At 32.2% G+C, this 19,006-nt stretch overlaps 2 protein-coding genes across 2 annotated transcripts in view; one reads left to right on the top strand and one right to left on the bottom strand.

Annotated features, from left to right (window-relative positions):
- Positions 1 to 579: 579 nt before the first annotated feature.
- On the bottom strand, positions 580 to 17,213 carry LOC145259855 (uncharacterized). The gene is made up of 4 exons (XM_080117698.1): positions 16,929 to 17,213; positions 4,309 to 6,897; positions 2,504 to 2,796; positions 580 to 819 (listed from the first exon to the last, which is right to left on the bottom strand). Exons 2-4 carry the CDS (start codon positions 6,883 to 6,885, stop codon positions 789 to 791), a joined length of 2,901 nt encoding a protein of 966 aa, XP_079973824.1. The 5' UTR covers positions 6,886 to 6,897; positions 16,929 to 17,213; the 3' UTR covers positions 580 to 788.
- LOC145259856 (tryptophanase-like) overlaps positions 14,147 to 19,006 on the top strand; it is a 48,145-nt gene continuing 43,285 nt past the window's right edge. The window contains exon 1 of the mRNA XM_080117700.1: positions 14,147 to 14,504. The gene's annotated coding sequence lies outside the window, so the exon portion shown is untranslated. The remainder of the gene's footprint in view (positions 14,505 to 19,006) is intronic.

Genomic DNA, 19,006 nt, shown 5'->3' with positions numbered 1-19,006 from the left:
TTTATGCAGACAGTCGCAGGGAAACATAGGCAAGGAAAAAATTTAACTTCTTTTTTTATCCATTGAACAACAGACATTTATTTACAGGTACTTTCCAGAATATCCTTTGTACTCTTATTCAAAAATCATCTTGTACTCCAATGTGCTTAACAAGACTGTCATATTGAACACGTGGTATTCCGTCTTTGTCTGGCTATGTTTAGCATACGTCTTTCCCTGTCCCCTTCGGGCCACCTGCTTAACGTGTCTATTTCTGTCCTTCTCTCTAAAGTGATTATTGGTCTTCACACACGTTCTTGCACATGGTCTGGTCATTTGCATACGGCTGCCATATGTACGTCCGCGCTCTGTAACACTAATATTGAATAAAGAATTCTGCTTGAAATCCTGTGAAAGTCATAGTTTAGATCGACTGAAATATTGTGAAAGTAACGCTCAAAATGAGAACAGCAATCCGAAGACTCGAAATCATACAGATTTATGAACGTGGAATTAAGAAAACTTATTAACAGCTGGAAAGATGTAAGAGGAAAAGAACGGAAACTACATTAACAATTAAACAAATTTGATTTTGCAAAGTTTTTTTTTGTGTTAAGTTCTTTTATTGAGATTTAAAAAAAAAATAATAAAAAGACTTTCATTACAATCCGACACACGTACACACACACAATTATGTACAATCTCACATGCACACACATTCTTGCATAATCAGAAGAATCTCTGAATAATTTTTGGAACATTTTTATTGCACCCCCGTCCCCACTCTCTCCCTTTCTTCCGGCATTCTTTCATTCTGCAGAACAACTAGGGTCCAACAACCTGTAAAAAAAAAACAACAAAAAAGAAGAATAAGAACAAAAAAAAAAAAATGTAATTAATTTTGCTTTTATTAAAATCTGACGAAAACAAAAAAAAAATTTATTTTTTTTTGTTTTTGTTTTGTGAGGATTTTTAGGTTTTTGTCTATAATTCGCCTTATATTAATCAAGAAAAATATGTACGATGATTGTTACCATGATTAAACGAAAATATATTAAAAAATATCAAAAATTAATCAAGTAGTTTTATTTTTACACAAGAAAAACCTGAGCCTTCATAAGTGATGATGTCTATGTAAAAAAAAAAAATAAATTTTATGAGTAACCGAGGAGCGACTGTTTCACATTGACATTTTTAAAACAATCTCAAGATACAAAGGGAGATGATTCAACAATAATCTCAAACTTGCTAGATTTATGTTGTAATGCTTTAAAAAATGATTTTCTTTATAAAAAAAATAGAACTACTACTACTCGATCAATTTACATGATTTTTGGAATATGATATTTTTATTTTGTCACGGGTACCCACATCATAAAGAATTTTCTTTTTCATTTTTTAATATAAGAGAATTCTGGACAAGAACCGATTTTTATCCCCAAAAGAAAGTCCAGTTCTTCCACAAGAGAATAAAGGGCATTGTAGTGGGAGATAAATGCTGATAATTGAATTCGATAGGTAGGAAACGTCTCACGTCTGCTCTTTATCTGATCCGATCCAAAAGTTTGATACTAGTTATGTTGCAAGCAGTTGAGTTACTTTGTACGCACTCAAGCCAGGTTTTGCTTAGGCTTCTACGTACCCTCATAGCTGGGATATCCATGTGAGTTTATTGCGGTTTTATTTATTCCTCTCCAACAGCAGGATGATTAGACACAAGGCCAAGAAAAGTGGGATTTGAAAAAAAAAAAAAAAACAAATGATGAGGAAGATGATTTGTAGAGAATGGTTATTTGACATTATTTTACGTTTCAATTAGTTTATCTGTTTGTCCCCTTTTTTTTTTTTCTTGGAAATTACTGGTTGATTTGGCTGAAATTTTGTTTTATGATAAGATACAGTAAATTAAGTATTATGATATCCGTTTGATGTACGGTCAGGGATTAATAGGGATTAGTATTTAATGCAAAAATGAGAACAACCATCAATTTGGCAGAAGGCACTCATTCTAAGTCAATCGGCTATAACTTTTGCCCATTTTTTGATGAACAAAAAAGTCTAGTGGACTATAATCATCCCCAGTTAAAATAAAAAAGGCAGTAAAAATGCAACAAAATTAAAAGAAAAAAGAAAATTAAAAGGAAAAAGAAAAGAAAATTAAAAAAAAAAGTAAATAAAAAAAGTAAATAAAAAAAAGTAAATAAAAAAAAGTAAATAAAAAAAAGTAAATAAAAAAAGTAAATAAAAAAAAGTAAATAAAAAAAAGTAAATAAAAAAAAGTAAATAAAAAAAGTAAATAAAAAAAAGTAAATAAAAAAAAATAAAAAAAAGTAAAAAAAAGTAAATAAAAAAAAGTAAATAAAAAAAGTAAATAAAAAAAGTAAATAAAAAAAGTAAATAAAAAAGTAAATAAAAAAAAGTAAATAAAAAAAAGTAAATAAAAAAAAGTAAATAAAAAAAAGTAAATAAAAAAAAGTAAATAAAAAAAAGTAAATAAAAAAAAGTAAATAAAAAGAAAACTTACTGTGTTTCAAGAAGTCCAGTCGTGTCTGTAAGTGTGACATCGTCCTTATCCCCATTGGGGAGGGTTAATTCTGATGATAAGGTAGTTAATGTTATTATGGGTGGAGAAGAGCTGCCATTGGGGAGAGATTGCTCTGGCTGGTGGGGATGATGTTCTACTGGCAAAGGCTCATGGACAATAGTGACTGTCCTGCTGCCATTGGTCATTAAATCGGACCCACTTGTTACAGAGTTTATATCCTCATCGCTTTCATAGTCAGATTCAAGTTCAACCTGTGTGCTGGCTTCTTTCATCTTGAATATCAAAAGAAAAAATTGGAATGAATAAAATAAATTTAATCATCCATCACAGATATGAGTAGACAAGAGTTATAAAAGAAAAGACAAGAGTTATAAAAGAAAAGACAAGAGTTATAAAATAAAAGACAAGAGTTATAAAATAAAAGACAAGAGTTATAAAATAAAAGACAAGAGTTATAAAATAAAAGACAAGAGTTATAAAATAAAAGACAAGAGTTATAAAAGAAAAGACAAGAGTTATAAAAGAAAAGACAAGAGTTATAAAATAAAAGACAAGAGTTATAAAATAAAAGACAAGAGTTATAAAAGAAAAGACAAGAGTTATAAAAGAAAGAAAAGCGTTAAAAGAAATACAAGAGTTATAAACCCCCCCCCTCCAATTTAGCCCCCAAAGTCCCCAGGGCATGTCAAATCCTGGTGAAAATGAACACACGGTGCAGTTTTATGCCTTAACATATGTAAATTTGAGTTCTGAACCATGCAAAAAAAGAAATGACTGTCCATCATTTACCCACCCCACCCCCACCATTTAGCCCCAAAATTCCCCAAGGCCTTAACATATTTAAATTTGAGTTCAGTACCATGCAAAACTGCTAAATAGATATGCACATAAAATTTTGGACAAATATGGTAAAATCGTCCCAAAAATGGACTGTTTTTATTAGCCCTAAAAGAGCCACTGGGGCACACTCAAGAGTTATCGCTAAGTATAGACAAACAAAATTATATAGAAATCAGTTAGTTACAATTTTTCAGAAAGTTTTATAAAAATCCAAGGCATCAGTTTTTTTAATAAGCACAAAAGTGTCAATTTTAGCCATTTTAACCCGAAGGCAACCAAAGTTTTCCCAGAAAATCCATTCAGTTCCTTTTTTTCTCAAATCATGTTTAATGTTTGTGCAAAATTTCAAAAAATTCTAAGGCGTAGTTATTGAGAAAAGTGCAGACAGATGAACAGACAAAGGTGAATTTACAAGTCCACCCACCTTTTGTTGGGGAACCAATAACCCCAAAAAGATTGATATTGTAAAACAACCAAACCAAACCAAACACAATAAATAAATATTTGAACATATAAAGGAGTTGAAATGTAAAAACTGTTTCCAAAATGACTGGTTTCGGCATTAAATAGCCTCGAGAGGGTTGACATGCTTTAAAACAAAACAGCCATCACAAGCTACTCAAAACTTCTCTGCACGCTACCAAATCATCGTTCATTTAAAATCATTTTTTCAATCCACCCATACAATTAAACTCATTTATCTCACAAAATAACCAAAATGAGAACAGCAATCTGAATAATACAAATTAGCAACTCAGATCTCAAAATTTCTCAACAAATAAGACAAATAAAGGTTCAAAATTTCTCAACAAATAAGACAAATAAAGGTCCAAAATTTCTCAACAAATAAGACAAATAAAGGTCCAAAATTTCTCAACAAATAAGACAAAGGTTCAAAATTTCTCAACAAATAAGACAAAGGTTCAAAATTTCTTCCAACTCACCTCAGCCACACTGTTCATAGCTTCAATGTTGATCTCTGCAACGTTTAACGATGTTTCCGTTTCATTTGGAGTTATCGCATCAGACGTCACCTTCATAGCTAATAAAAAATCATCCATAGTATTTTCTTCCCTCTGGGTAGCCACTTGGTCCGCCTCGTGGACTGCTTGTAGTTTTGAAGTGACTTCCTCAACCCGACCATCAGGATGCACTATTACCACTTGGGGGATCGGGCCGGAACCTAGCTTACCCTCACGTAGGTCCGTAAGCAGGTTGCCCTGCAACAACTGCTGAGTGGTAAGGCGGGGACTGCTCAGCAGCTTGGGCATCATCTCCTTCTGGTTCGATGAATCATCGTCGGAGTCGTGATGCGAGAGATGTCGCATCAGGTTACCTTTGTGTGCAAAAGTCTTATCACATTCTGTGCATTCGTGGGTTTTCTCCCTGGGCATCGGAGGCGTATAATTCGGCGTGTGGTACAGGTTTTTGTGACGTTTCAGTAACTGCTTTTGACGAAAGGACTGATTGCACTCGTTGCATTCGTATGGTTTCAGACCAGAGTGTGTTAACAAATGGCTGTCGAGATGCCGGCGTGAAAGCGCAGCATAGTTGCAATGCCCGCATTTGAAACACTTTTCGCCCTCGTGCGATTTAGCATGCAGTTTGTACGAGTAACGATCGGGGAAAGTTTTGTTGCACTTACGGCAGCACAGCAGGCGTTCGCTTGTGTGCAATTTTTGCATGTGTATTTTTAAGTCCGTTTTCCGGCCACATGTCGTAGGACAAAGATCACATTGGAAGACCGGTTTGTTGCCAAAGTGGATGAGCTTGTGCGCTTTTAACGAGTTGCTCTGTGTGAATCGAGCCTGACAGATCTCGCAGTGATAGGGCTTTTCCCCAGTATGAGTTCTTAAATGCCGTTTCAACTTGTGCGTGTCGGAAGATGCATAGCTGCAAAATTCGCACCGATAGGGTCGCTCACCGGTATGAGAACGCATATGCCGTTTCAATTTGCTCAGCTCGACGCTTGCATACTCACACATCTTGCATTTGTGTGGTTTCTCAAACGTGTGCTTGTATCGAACATGCCGCACCAATTCCCCTGATGTTGTGAACGCTCCGATGCACTGCTTGCATTTATGGGGCCGCATACCCGTGTGTGTATTTTTGTGGTTCTGTAATGATGCCATCGTTTTAAAGCTACGCTGACACGTGTCACACTTGTACGGGCGGTCTTCCGAATGCGATTTCATATGCCGCGTCAGGAGGTAATGCTTGGGGCTAGTATAGTTGCAATACTGGCACATCAGTTGCGTTGGACTCGGCTGCAACAGCTTCTTAGACGTGATCTTGATGATTCTTTTTGTCAAGCCATTTTCCTCGATTACTTCCTCTTTTATTTCACGCGAATCCTCTTTGTAGTCGTACACCGAAAGGTCCTTATCACCGCCACCCTGTGAAACTATCAACAAGTAACTTACTTCTCCGCCTTGACGGTTCTCGGTTGGCATAAAGGTTAGAGTCTGATAGTTTGTTCCGCTTGAAGGCATTAGGAAAGAATTTCCAGGGGTCGAAGCTATGGAATTCTCAATAACATGCAAGGTGTGTGGAGTACAATCATCCGTCGATTGCACTGCCACTAAATGTGGCTGTGAACTATCTTCAGAGTTTTGAAGTGCCACAAGTTGGGCGTTGTTAATTTCTGACTCAGACGCAATCGGCAAATGATTCGTCACATTGGTAGTGTTTGCAGCCACGGATGCTAACACCGCCACTGGATTTGAACTGTCAACATCCTGCTGAATGATGTTCCTGGTTGCATCATCGGAAAGTAACTGCACGTTTTCAATGGAGATCTGCTGCACACCAAGGGCGTCGGAAGTAAGCAGTTGCTGTTCGTTCAGATCAGTATCATCAGCGATAACCTGTAAACTCGCCTCTTCAATCTGCATCTTGTCACCCCCAACCGATAGCACTCGAATGATACGTTTGATTTCATTTGAACTGTTCGCAACAGCTAGAGCTGAACAACCATCACCATCAGTAGCATTAACAAAATCAGATTCAGACACCTGAGCCGTCTGTAATTCGGACACCTCAGCTATTGGCAACTCAGATACTGGAGCCGTCGACAGCTCGGACACCTGAGCCGCCGACAGCTCGGACACCTGAACTGTCGACAAATCGGACAATTGTGTATGTACGGCTGTAAGAGGGTAATTTTGGTCGATATTGACGGCAGATGTCATCTTCGCCACAATTTCAGCTTGCGCAGAATCCAACTTAATAATGGAGTGTTCTGGTACAGATTCTTCACAAGTTATTTGTTGTTCTTCAGCATTTACATGGAGAATGTCATCTGGAGGTGCGTAATATTCTTGAATGTTAACAGTCGCTGCAGATTCATTAATGTTTTCGGTCGTAGAGACGTACACTGCCGTAGCATTTTCAGTCTCAGCCAGGTTGACAGAAGAAGCATCTAATTGATTCTGCTCATCTTTATTAAACTGAACGAGGTAATGCTGCAATTCGTTCAGATTCTGCCCTTCCTGGACAGATCCGATGGAAGAATCCTCCATCTTGGATTCAACCTGAAATGTAACAAGAGAAAGAATCACATCCTTTGAATCAGCAAAAGTTATTTTTTTTTTTTAAGGAACTAAAAAAATAGTTTTTTTTTTCAAAGAAACTGCAGAAGTATAAATTTTTTTTTTTTTTTTTAAAGAAACTGCAGAAATATAAATTTTTTTTTAAAGAAACTACAAAAGTGTAAAATGTTTTTTTTTTAAAGAAACTGCAGAAATATAATTTTTTTTTTTAAAGAAATTGCAAAAATATTAATTTTTTTTAAAAAAGAAACTGCAGAAATATAAATTGTTTTTAAATATTAACATTTTGGAAATTCTTTTGAACATGCTTCTACTAGTTTGGTGAAAAAAAAGACATTTATTTAAGATGCATAAAAATAGAACTGTTACGAAAAAATATTTATGAACTGTTTTTTTTTTATCAACAATATGTTTATGAACGGTTTTTAATAAAAAAAACAGTTCATATATATATATATATATATATATATATATATATATATATATATAAACAGTTCATTAGATATTTTTGTAAACAAAATCTTGTTGTAAAAAAAAAAGAAAAAACAGTTCATAAAAATTTTTATAACAGTTATATTTTTATGTTTGATGTAAAAAAAAACAAAAAAAAAAACTTACCAACACCTGATGTTTGATTAAAAAGCAACAACAACTCAAACATATTTTTATTATACAAATTATAATTTTGTTATAAAATTATAAATAAAAAATATTTCAATAAAACTTCTATTTTTATATTTGCTTTAAAAGAAAAAAAAAAGCTACATTATTTAGTATTGGTCATCCGTACCTTAAAATTCGTCTGACGTCACTTCTGCTAAAAAAAATCTCTTAAAAACTTTTATTGTCTTTCATAAGAAAACCAATAAAAGTTTATTATTATTTATTGTTTCATCTTCTATATATATCTATAACTATAAAAGCAAAAATGTATGTATGTATGTTCGCTTTTTCTGTATGTCTACAAAAGGCTTTTTTCAGAAAAGCGGTCGGTCGGTTCACAACTTTTAAAAACTTTATATATCATATATAAATCGTAATATCTCACAGTTAACAACGAAGCTCGCCTGTCTATTTAATTTGCTCAATTTCGGGAAGATAAATATTCAACATTTGTTGCTCGCCGCATGTAGGTTAGTCTTTCTCCTATAACATCTTGGGAAAATAAAAATCCTGCAGTCAAACTTGACCTCATTAACTCATTAAAACGGGCACCTGCCAAATCCAAGTAATTAAATAAATTCAAACGCGTTTCCGTTAGCATCTCGCAGTGGGGCAATCGTTAACGTCACACGTTTTTTTTTCACACTTTAATTTACAACTTTGCCTCAAGGGTTCAGGTTCGATCCTCATACTTACTTTTTTTTTTTAACCTCCAGAGTTTCCACACACACCTCCAAACACCCGGGCAACGCTGGATACCTCTCGCTAGTATATATATAAAAGCAAAATGTGTGTATGTGCATTTTTTGTGTACGTGCGCACATTTTTTGTGTATGTGTATGTGTGCACGTTTTATATTTGTGTGTGTGCACATTTTGTGTATGTCCAGCAAAGACCTTTTTCTGAGGAGTGCTCGGGGTGTTCACTGATTCTTAAAACTTTTTAAATACTGTTTAAATTATAATATCTACGATTTACAAAGGGAAGTCACGTCTATCTTTTATTTGAACGACTTTTACATGCTATTTCTTTGCATGTTTCTTTGGCTTTTCAGTATAAAAGCGAAACTGAATCCGTAGCTGAAACAAACTCCCCGACACTCGTCCAGAAAAGCAATGAGGTTTGATCAATGCGGGGGAAACCCTTTATATCAGACAATTGCTTTTTATGGGGAGTTTTTCACCCTAACCAAAAAAAACTACCAGGCAGCCAAAGTTGGTGAAACAAAACCAAAAATTTGCCTCATAGCAGCAAAAGTTAAGTTTGTGATTTCATTCCCTCTATGGTGTGATGTTTGACCTCATTAAATTCATGCACCTGTCTTTATTTAACTTTTTAATCGTTAAATTAAAACAGTTTTCATTCCTCTCCCGTCGTAGTCGGGCGGGTAAGATGCCAGGGTTTTTTTTCACGGTAAGTGATCATGCTTTCTTTTTCGCCTCAAGGCTTCAGGTTCGAGCCTACCTGTCTACAAAAACTTTTTTTTTCTTTTATACCTCCAAATACTCGGGCAATGCCGGGCACCCCCGCTAGTGCTAACATAAATATTATGTTGCAATATTTTTGAACCATAATGGGTTATGATCCTGCACAATCGAGAGATTCTATTTATAAACGATGCTGCTTGGAACTGACAAATCAAATTAATTCACGTTCTGCTACCAACCAATCAGAAACCAGAATTGCGTCATAAAAATTAAACCTTTCCTATAACAATGTCACATATGTTTTCTTTGTGTCAACACTGGAAGAATCTTTTGTTCTGTGGCTTCCAACTCAAGAACTGTCTACTGAGAACCAGTCACCTCCAGGCCTTGTATAAAACAACTAACCATCGGAAACTGTTCTGTCTACTGAGAATCAGTCACCTCCAAGACTTGTATAGAACATCTAACCATCCAAAAGTGTACTAAAACTAAACATGGCTTACAACTCTAGATATTAAAACTAAAATAATGTTTTGAAATTAAATATTTCTATATGGTTTCGTATTTTGTTTCATGCTTAGTGACTTCCATCCTGTATTTACATCAATTGCATCCATTTCCGCCGTCTTAATTTTCGGGGAGCAATTGTTAGAGATTGTCCATATTTAATTATTATCTAACTTACATTTTTCTTTTCTTCTCCCCCGCATTTTTATAATAATCCAGTGGCTTCAAGATACAGTGCCATGACACACAATGACTACTAGTGTGTTGCGAAGAAGTTATAGGTAGAAGTTACAAGTTGTTATTATAGGTGAAAATGCAGCTTTCATATCAACCAAAGCTGCTTGTACTAGGCTTAAATTTTATAACGTCCTACTACAGTGAAAACCCACTTTTTGGTCCCACTCCCATTATTAACGTTGCCACTAGCATTTAGATTTTTCCTTTTCAATTTTTCGCAAATTTCTACGCGCTTAGCTTTCACATTACCAAAATACCCTGGAAAAAATTGTTTACACCTTACCAACAGAAAAGGGAAACATTTAATGGCTAGGGGCAGTATTAACAACTGATATGGCAAAAAAAAAAAAAGAAAAGTGTTCCATTTATTAGAACGTTATCATTACAAATTGATCCCCGACTGTTATAGTCATTAAAAATACTACGTTAAAATATCTTTTTTAACCTGTAAATAAAGCCTGTACTCAATGATAAGCGTCGTAAAAAATTATGACAAAGTTAAAAGGAAAAATTTAAAGGCTAGAGTCATCATTGTTCAGGTCTGCCACAGTGGTTTTTGGTTGTTTCATTGACACACTGTTCCCACCGAAATAAATGTACTGGGTTATAATTAATTTTTAGTTCAGTTCTTTTATTTTCATTATACATTACAGGCGGATGGTAACAACTGCTATCTAATATGCCACACTACCATAATTTTATTTGACACGTTAGGTGAAAGCACAGAATAATCACAGCACATAATACAAATTTCCATGTTAAGAATGGGTTTATACATACTAACGTTGTTACTTCAGCACGATACATTCATTTTGGCCACGGGCGCTAGTGCCACTATTTTACTGGGCTGGCAGTGGCTCCCACTAACAACTGTAGTTTAATTGTTTTTTGTTTTTTTTTTCCAGGTGAGGTGGGGTAGGGGGACATACTTCCACCGGGCAACGCTGGTACACTGGTCCTGCTAGTAAAGAGATAATTTGAACTTACCAATGTTTTTGGTAAACATTGTGATGTCTTATACCATCTATTTTGTTTACAATATTAACAGATTCGGTGTTTATGTATGTTATCTTGCTATTTTTAAAAAAAAATAGTATTTTTAAGTTAAATTCAACTTTTATATTTTGTTTATTAAATTGTTAGATGAAACTACAGGATAGTTACAAAATACTCTCCCTCCTCATTAAGAATGGCTTTCTAAATAATGTTATTATTTCAACGCAGAAATATAGATGCATCAGTACCAAAGATTTTTTTGTAGGTATTTCGGATCTAATATTTATGTATTGAGAATTGAGGTTTCAACCGGGAAAAAATTGGTTTATAAAAAGAAGGCACTTCTACACTATCAGAACGAAATTTCGGAAATCGTAAAACTGAATGTCACATGAAAACAATGGTATCGACGTATCCCTAATATTTTTAAGATGATTATATCCAAAAATTACGAAAATCGATAAAGTAGAAAATGGAATTTGAAGAAAATAACCGTATTTGCTTATGTAAGACACAGGAGAGTTCAGAAGGGAGGCAATTTTCTGTTTCGATTTACACAAGATGGCTGCAATTTTTCACCTGCTAACACGATTAAAGTTGTTTTGTTTTTTTGTTGTTTTTAAATAATTCAGTAATATTTAGGAATATTTCTGCATAATTGGGAAGCTAACATTGTAATTTATTATAATTGACAAAAAAAAATAAAATTAAATAAAAAAAAATAAAAAAATCAGTAGAAACCATTGTTCTGATATTGTCCCATTAACATATATTAAGTGTGCTTCTAACAGTATTTTGTATAATTAAAAAAAAAATTAACTCATTTTCCAAAATTCACATATTCAGGGGACAGCTCGCTGCCATTTTTCTTGTTCACACCTATAGCTAAATACTGTATGATTTTCGAACCGATTAAACGTTTTAAAGTGAGTAAAACCACTAACAACGTTTCTTGATAGGTAGAAGAGTAACTTATCTTGCCTTTGCTAACATTTGTTATATATATTTTTTAATGGCAAATGTGTATTTATTTCAGCAGTGTAAATTTATTTGACAAACAAAAATTTATAAAAACTATTTATTTTTATAGAAAACACATTATTAGACCCTAAGACTGAAATAAAACCCATAAAATTTTTAATTTTTATTATCTTTTCAACATTTTTTATTAGACTAAATGTACAACAATCGAGGCCGCCATTTTGTTTTGAAAATTTGGCCTTTGTAAGGATTGCCAGATTGGCCTTTTTGAGTACAAATTTGGCCTTGTTTACGCTCTTGTGTGGAACCATGGTCCATGCAAGAGCGTAAACAAGGCCAAATGTGGCCTCAAAAAGGCCAATCTGGCAATCCTTACAAAGGCCAAATTTTCAAAACAAAATGGCGGCCTCGATTGTTGTACATTTAGTCTAATAAAAAATGTTGAAAAAAATAATAAAAATTAAATTTTTTCGGGTTTTATTTCAGTCTTAGGGTCTAATAATGTGTTTTATATAAAAACAAATAATTTTGGGTTTGTATTACTGTACACATAGATTCGAAAAAGTTGTCAAAAAACAAATATATAACAAATAAATGTTATCAAAGGCAAGATAAGTTACTTTTCTACTAAACTGGATATATTTTTGTGTTTTTATTCAATGTAACATGTTTATTCAGTTCGAAAAACATGCAGTGTTTACCGATGTATGTATTGAAAAATTCAAGATGGCGTCTGACTCTTTTTAACACGGTAAGTTTGGGAAAAGGTGTTATAAATAATAAATTAGACAAAATACTATTAAAAAACCACCGAATATATGTCAACTTATGTTATGGTAACATATATTTAGCGAATTTTTAACAGTATTTTGTCTAGTTTATTATTTACAAAACCTTTTCCTGAACTTACCGTGTTAAAGAGAGAGTTGGGCGCCATTTTGAACTTTCCAATACATCGGTAAACACTGTATGCTTTTAGAGCTGAATAAACATGTTAAATTGAATAAAAACACGAAAATTATATCCAGTTTGGTAGAAAAGTAACTTATCTTGCCTTTGATAACATTTATTTGTTATATATTTGTTTTTTTGACAACTTTTTCGAATCTATGTGTACAGTAATACAAACCCACCATAACTTTTATAAATTTTTGTCTCTCAAATAATTTACGCCGCTGAAATACACATTTGCCTTTTTAATTTTCTACCACTTTTTCCGTATCTGTAGATTGTAAAACAAACCAGACTTATTTATATCAATAAAACCTTTTTATTTTTTCATTGTAAAAAGGATTTATGAGTATTTATTATTTTGTGTGATGGGGTAGCAGTGTCAGAAATTTCGTGAAAATAGTGAATAATTCCACCCCATCTTTCCAAGCTTATAACTCCTCGAAAAATGTAATTCAAGCCCTAATTTTTTTTTTCAATTAAAGGAGTAAGGACCAAGGTTTTATTAAAAAAACAAAACAAAACAAAACAATGTGTTTTTTTTTTTTTAAAAAGGTTTTAAACTTCGGACTTTACAGGTAAATTTCTAAAAAACTGATTTTTTTTTTTGTTTTAAATTTGAATATATTATTTATTGACCTTTTCTCTTCAATTTGTGATATATAAACCTATTAAACATAAATTAATTATTTACTTTTTAATAGACATTTCAAAATGAGAGGCGTAAATTATTCGACCCCCTATCTTTCTAAGCTTATAACTCCTCGAAAAATGTAATTCAAGCCCTAATTTTTTTTTCAATTAAAGGAGCAAGGACCAAGGTTTCATTAAAAAAAAAAAAAAAAGACAAAAAGAAAAAATGTGTTCTTATAAAATAAGGTTTTAAACTTCGGACTTTACAGGTAAATTTCTAAAAAACTGATTTTTTTTTTTTGTTTTAAATTTGAATATATTATTTATTGACCTTTTCTCTTCAATTTGTGATATATAAACCTATTAAACATAAATTAATTATTTACTTTTTAATAGACATTTCAAAATGGGGGGGGGCGTGAAAATGGGGGGGCGTGAAAATGGGGGGGCGTGAATTTAAAAAAAACGTTTGTCTAAAATATTATATTCGGTTTATTGGAAAGAACTTAAAATTTCACATTGACCCTGAAAATATCGTAAAAATAGAATCAATAGAAAAATTTTGATAGATTTTTAAAATTTAAAAATTTAAAAATATTGAGTTTAAAAATTGAAAAATATTGAGTTCGGAAAATTCATTACTGTTTTAAAAAAAAAATAAAAATATTTTTATTACTTTTAAAACAACTGTAATAGTTTATTTTGGAAGTATAATCCATAAAGAAAATAAATAACCCACTTTTAACAGAGAAATTCCGAGATTTTTATATTGTATTCGCAGTTTCGTGTTAGGGGTGTCAAAAATTCCTACAAAAATTCTGATACTGCTAGTGATGGGGGTGCCGCCGAAATTTAAAGAGCTCAATAGTGCGATCAACATCCAAAATGTTGGAAATCACTGTAATAATTTCTAATGGAGGTTTCATTTAATGATTGTAAATGGAGGACATCTGGCGGCGAAAAATGTCGAAACGTGTTTTAAAAAAGGGACAATAATCCTGAAGAAGAAGAAGGAGAATTGAGAGATTGTGTCGAAAGGCGGCAGCACCGTCGGCGGCCACGTTGTCATTATTCCATCGACATTCCAGGGAGATGGTCAAGACCAATTTCTTTTAGGATTTAAAAAAAAAAAAAAAAGAAAAGAAAGACATATTGGGATTCGTGTTCTCTAAACAAAAGGAATTTTTTTTCAAGGTAAAGGAATTCGTTTGTTTCTTTCAAAACACGGCACAACAATCAAATCGACAACCGGATCAATTTCGTCTTTTTATAAAAATTCTTCTAAGGCTAAAAAACGGTCCATAACCAATCTTAAAATATACCGAACTTAAATAATTTTAAAAAACGTATCTGTATCACAGGACTTTTTTTTTTTTTTATATATATATAAAACTTAGCTAAAATAAACAAACAGACAATACAAAGCAGCAAACAAAGAAAGGTCAAGAATTATTACATTTGCGCCCAATTCTACAAATAGTGACGCGGTTAAAAACCGTTTTAAGAGCAAAAAGAATCCATATGGACAATTGTCCATTTAAAAGCTTCAAATGTCGAAATAAAGGGGTTTTTTTCCACGAGGGAAGGGAAGAAGCTTTGTTAACTATTCTGTACTTCAATCTAACAATTTAATACACAAAAATACCGTAAAAAATTGAATTTAACTTTAAAATCCTATCTAAAAAGTAGCACGGAGCGTAAACTGCCCACGTATCAAAAAATGTATTAATTTCTATCTCAAAAAAACAAAACAAAACATTAACAACACTTCAGTTGTAGCGAATTTCATTGTGCACATTTCGAAATGAAACGTTGACCAGAAAAATATAATCGCCGTCTTTATAAACAATTGTGTAATGCGCCAGCTAAGGAAGAACAATAACTGAAGTTAATTTTTAATTAAAAGATATTTTAATAAAAAAAATATGGCTGTTTAGGTCCTGTTTTTACATCTATTTGTCCGACAGCGTCATTAATATATAATTGAACCAAAATGTTGGGTTTTTATAATGCAAAAAAAAAAAAAAAATATATATATAAGAAAACGGATATTACCTAACTGTCATATTTTTGTTAGAAATTTAAAGTATTTGGATTAAAAAATATTAAGATTTTTTTTAGAAAAAAAAAACAGTAAAGATGGCCATTGTTTTGTTTGAAAACATAAGCAGTGCTTTTTTTTTTATACATATATTTTTACTCACCTAATTTTGATTATAAGTAATCAGTGATCTTGTGCAGTTTTTTTTTTTTTTTTAGATGATCAACTTAACGATCATTAAACGTTTTTCTTTTAAATTAAAACCAGTTCTCTTAAGAGACCGATTTTCTTTCATCCTTCTAAAGAAAAACTTCGCACGACCACATGGATTTAAAATATCGCCAAAGTGAAACGGAAACATTTTTATTATATGCGTATATTCCTTTTATTTTACAAAGCAAAAAAGAAAAAAAAAATGTATTTTGTATTAAAATATCTAAACCCAAAACGAAAAAAAAATCTAACGAAGATCTGTTTTAGCATTTGTACAATAGTGGCGCGACATTGATTTAGAAGCCGAAAATCAATCATTTTTTATAATAAATTTTAGACAAATTGGTTTTATTTTCTCTAATTTAAAACCTTCGAAATCACATTCAAATATCGAATTCTACAACATAAACACGTGCAGGAAAATTACCAGACAAAAACTAGTGTCTTGCCTGTTTGTACTTGGATTTATTTTTAATTTTATTATTAATCAAATTATTTATTGACATAAAATAAACTAAAACTAATTAAATAATATATATTTAACATCTTGTAAACATGATTATATTTTGAATTATTTTATTCTTTTTATTTGACTGATTTAGAAGCCTTTTTAGATGGTAAAACTGAAGTAATTTCCGTCTATAAATATAAACTATATGATGAAGATCCAGTTGTACTATTGTTGAAATACTTCCTCATATTTCAAGTTTTCGCTCATATTTTTGGGTAAACTTGATTTAAAGGCCATTACAGTTAAGGCTAGTTTGTGATCAAAAAAAAAAAATCGAAAGCCGATTATATTTCTTCAAAGAGACACTATTCTATAATGGTCTTTTCTTCATATATACAAATTCATATTTTTATATTCGGACTTCATTATTATTCACAAGGTTTGCGGCCGATGTAACCTCCAGTTTATTGTTGAAACGTAAATACAAAAAAAAATTAAAAATAGTAATCAGAAGTATATTTAATCTAAAAAAAAAAAAAAAAAAAAAAAATCGGAAGTATATTTTTATTTAAATTAAAATATATTAATCAAATTAAACGGCAAAATATTAACAAATTGTAAATGTAAATGAAATTCTAAACCCGAACGAACTCCACAATAAATCTAAGAAGAGACTTAATTTAAAAATAAAACATTTAGAATTAAATAAAAATTATAGGTTTTATTTTTCACGTTTTTTGAAGCACCTTAAAAATAATGTAAAGAAGATATGTATTATATTCGCTTCTTTGAAAGATTCTGGTTAAAGTGTGGACGTTTGTGTTTCTTTCAGCATTGGGAGACCCTTATCATCGGGGAAACTAAAAAAAAATGGTATTTATTTGAGGGTTGTTGTAGAAATTATCTTACTTACTGCGACTTTTCTTTAAAGCTCAAATCTCTCACTGGAGGGCGTTGGTGCGCTCGCCTCTCGATGCGTGTGTTCTTCAAAACCAAAGTATGTGTAACTATTTCCGATGATGTGTGTGTGTGTGTGTGTGTGGAGTCGATGTGTTAGACTTACTTAGTCTTGCTTTGTCCTGCGTGTGTATGTGCGCTAAACGATTCTGTCTGTGTGTGTTTGTGATGATGAGTTTTTGTTTTTTTTCAACTAGCGGCCGCCATTAACGAAAGGCAACCGCCACTGCGCATGCGCGGCGGAAGTTGCGTACAGGCGGGCAGAAGTCCAACCGCCATTACTCTAATTTCTTTTGTCAGTTAATAAGGAAATTAATATATTTAAAGCTTAACGTATCCGGCTAAATATTTTTAAGAAATCGAGTTATAAAAAAAGAAAAAAAAAAAAAAATACGCAAAATTTCTAAATATAATGTGATAAAATATATATTTTTTTAATATATTTTGAGTAATCATTTACAGTTAAAAAATTTATCCACACATCTAATCCGAAGAAAAACACTTGTGAAATTTGTGTAAATTTTTTTTTTTTTTTTTTTTTTACAAAATGTAGTCTTACTGGAACCAGAAATGCTTTAGTATTTCTCGTGAAGCCATGTTTTCTTTTCGTTGTTTTTGTTTTGTATCGTTCAAGACGAAAAACATTTTTTAAACGTTTTCCTGTAATTGTGACCTAGTACCTATTTACAATGCCTCCCCACGGGACAGTTGGACACCAGGGTCGTTTTTTAACGTGGAGAAATAGTACAAAAATAAAAATTGTCTCAGTCGTGAAGGATTTCTCCTCCACTGGAAGAGAACGAGAAATGGAAGTGCCGCATCTGGAGAACAGATACTGCACTTTGATCTTGACCAAAAGGCCAAACCAACACAAAATTTACCTTTTAAAAACTTGTTTTGTAGCGGTTTTCATGTGTGCTGAAAACGAATATCGCATTTAAAATTGGGCGGGCAACTAATTTTCATGGTACTGAAAAGATACTTTTCCGCATGTTTCATGTAGTAATGTACTCGGCGGCCATATTTATTCATATGTGTAAAATTTTACTTGGTCTCCATCTTAACTCCCATAAAATGACGACTTTTATAGGTTTTCAGGTATGCTGAAAAGTCTAGGCACTTCCAAAATTCACCACAGAATTAACCTCCCTATATGTAAAACGATGTAACGTTATTATAAGTTAAGGTACTTGTACCGTTTAGTCAAGACATTAAAAAATGAAAATATCGAAAAAAAAAAAAATGTTTTAATTGTATGTATCCGTAATGGAACGAAGTTCTCCGAAATAAAAAATTAACTTAATTTCATCAAGTAGTTTTTTTTTTAATTTATTTTTTTTTTTTTTACAGCGAAAAAACTATTTGTTATGATACCGAGCAAAATGATCGATTTTTAGGAAAGAAAGCTAGTATTAAAGATGGGAAGGGGGTGTCAGCGCCTTAACTGGAGTTATCTCCCTTCAAACAATTTTTTTTAATCCAAGATGGCCGCCTTTAATGCGCTCTCATAAAAATGTGAAAATAATGAAATTGCTAGACGGAAATCTTGTTTACATAATTGACGCTTTAAAATAACGTTCCCATGTAGTAAGAATTCCGAACGTGAAAACATACCTCAGCTTAATAAATCTAACAAAAATCAACTAATAGTCAGATTTTAGAAAGAAATTACGGTACTCCTTGGTTGTTGAATTCCATAGCGGTCAACATATTTATTTAATAGCCACTCCCTTACAAAAGGCTAGCGCATGTGCGGATACATTTTTAATTTATTTGTTTACTTACGTTGGTGTGTTCATATTTTTAAAGAATATTACAAAGAAATGTAACTAAACCATTTATTGATAATATCTCACTTTTACAAACAGGCAAATTTGCTGTTTTAGTTGTACAAATATCCTCGAACCAAACCATGTAATTGATAAAAGGGACTCGTTAACGCGATTACTGTATTAGTTTATCTACTGTAAAATTAAACTAAAATTTGGGTTTCTGTTACTGTACACATAGATTCGAAAAAGTTGTCAAAAAACA

The sequence above is a fragment of the Euprymna scolopes genome, chromosome 35, assembly GCF_053919585.1.
Source record: "Euprymna scolopes isolate OS-2025 chromosome 35, ASM5391958v1, whole genome shotgun sequence".
Lineage (NCBI taxonomy): Eukaryota > Metazoa > Mollusca > Cephalopoda > Sepiida > Sepiolidae > Euprymna > Euprymna scolopes.
This window is presented reverse-complemented; position numbering and strand designations above follow the sequence as displayed.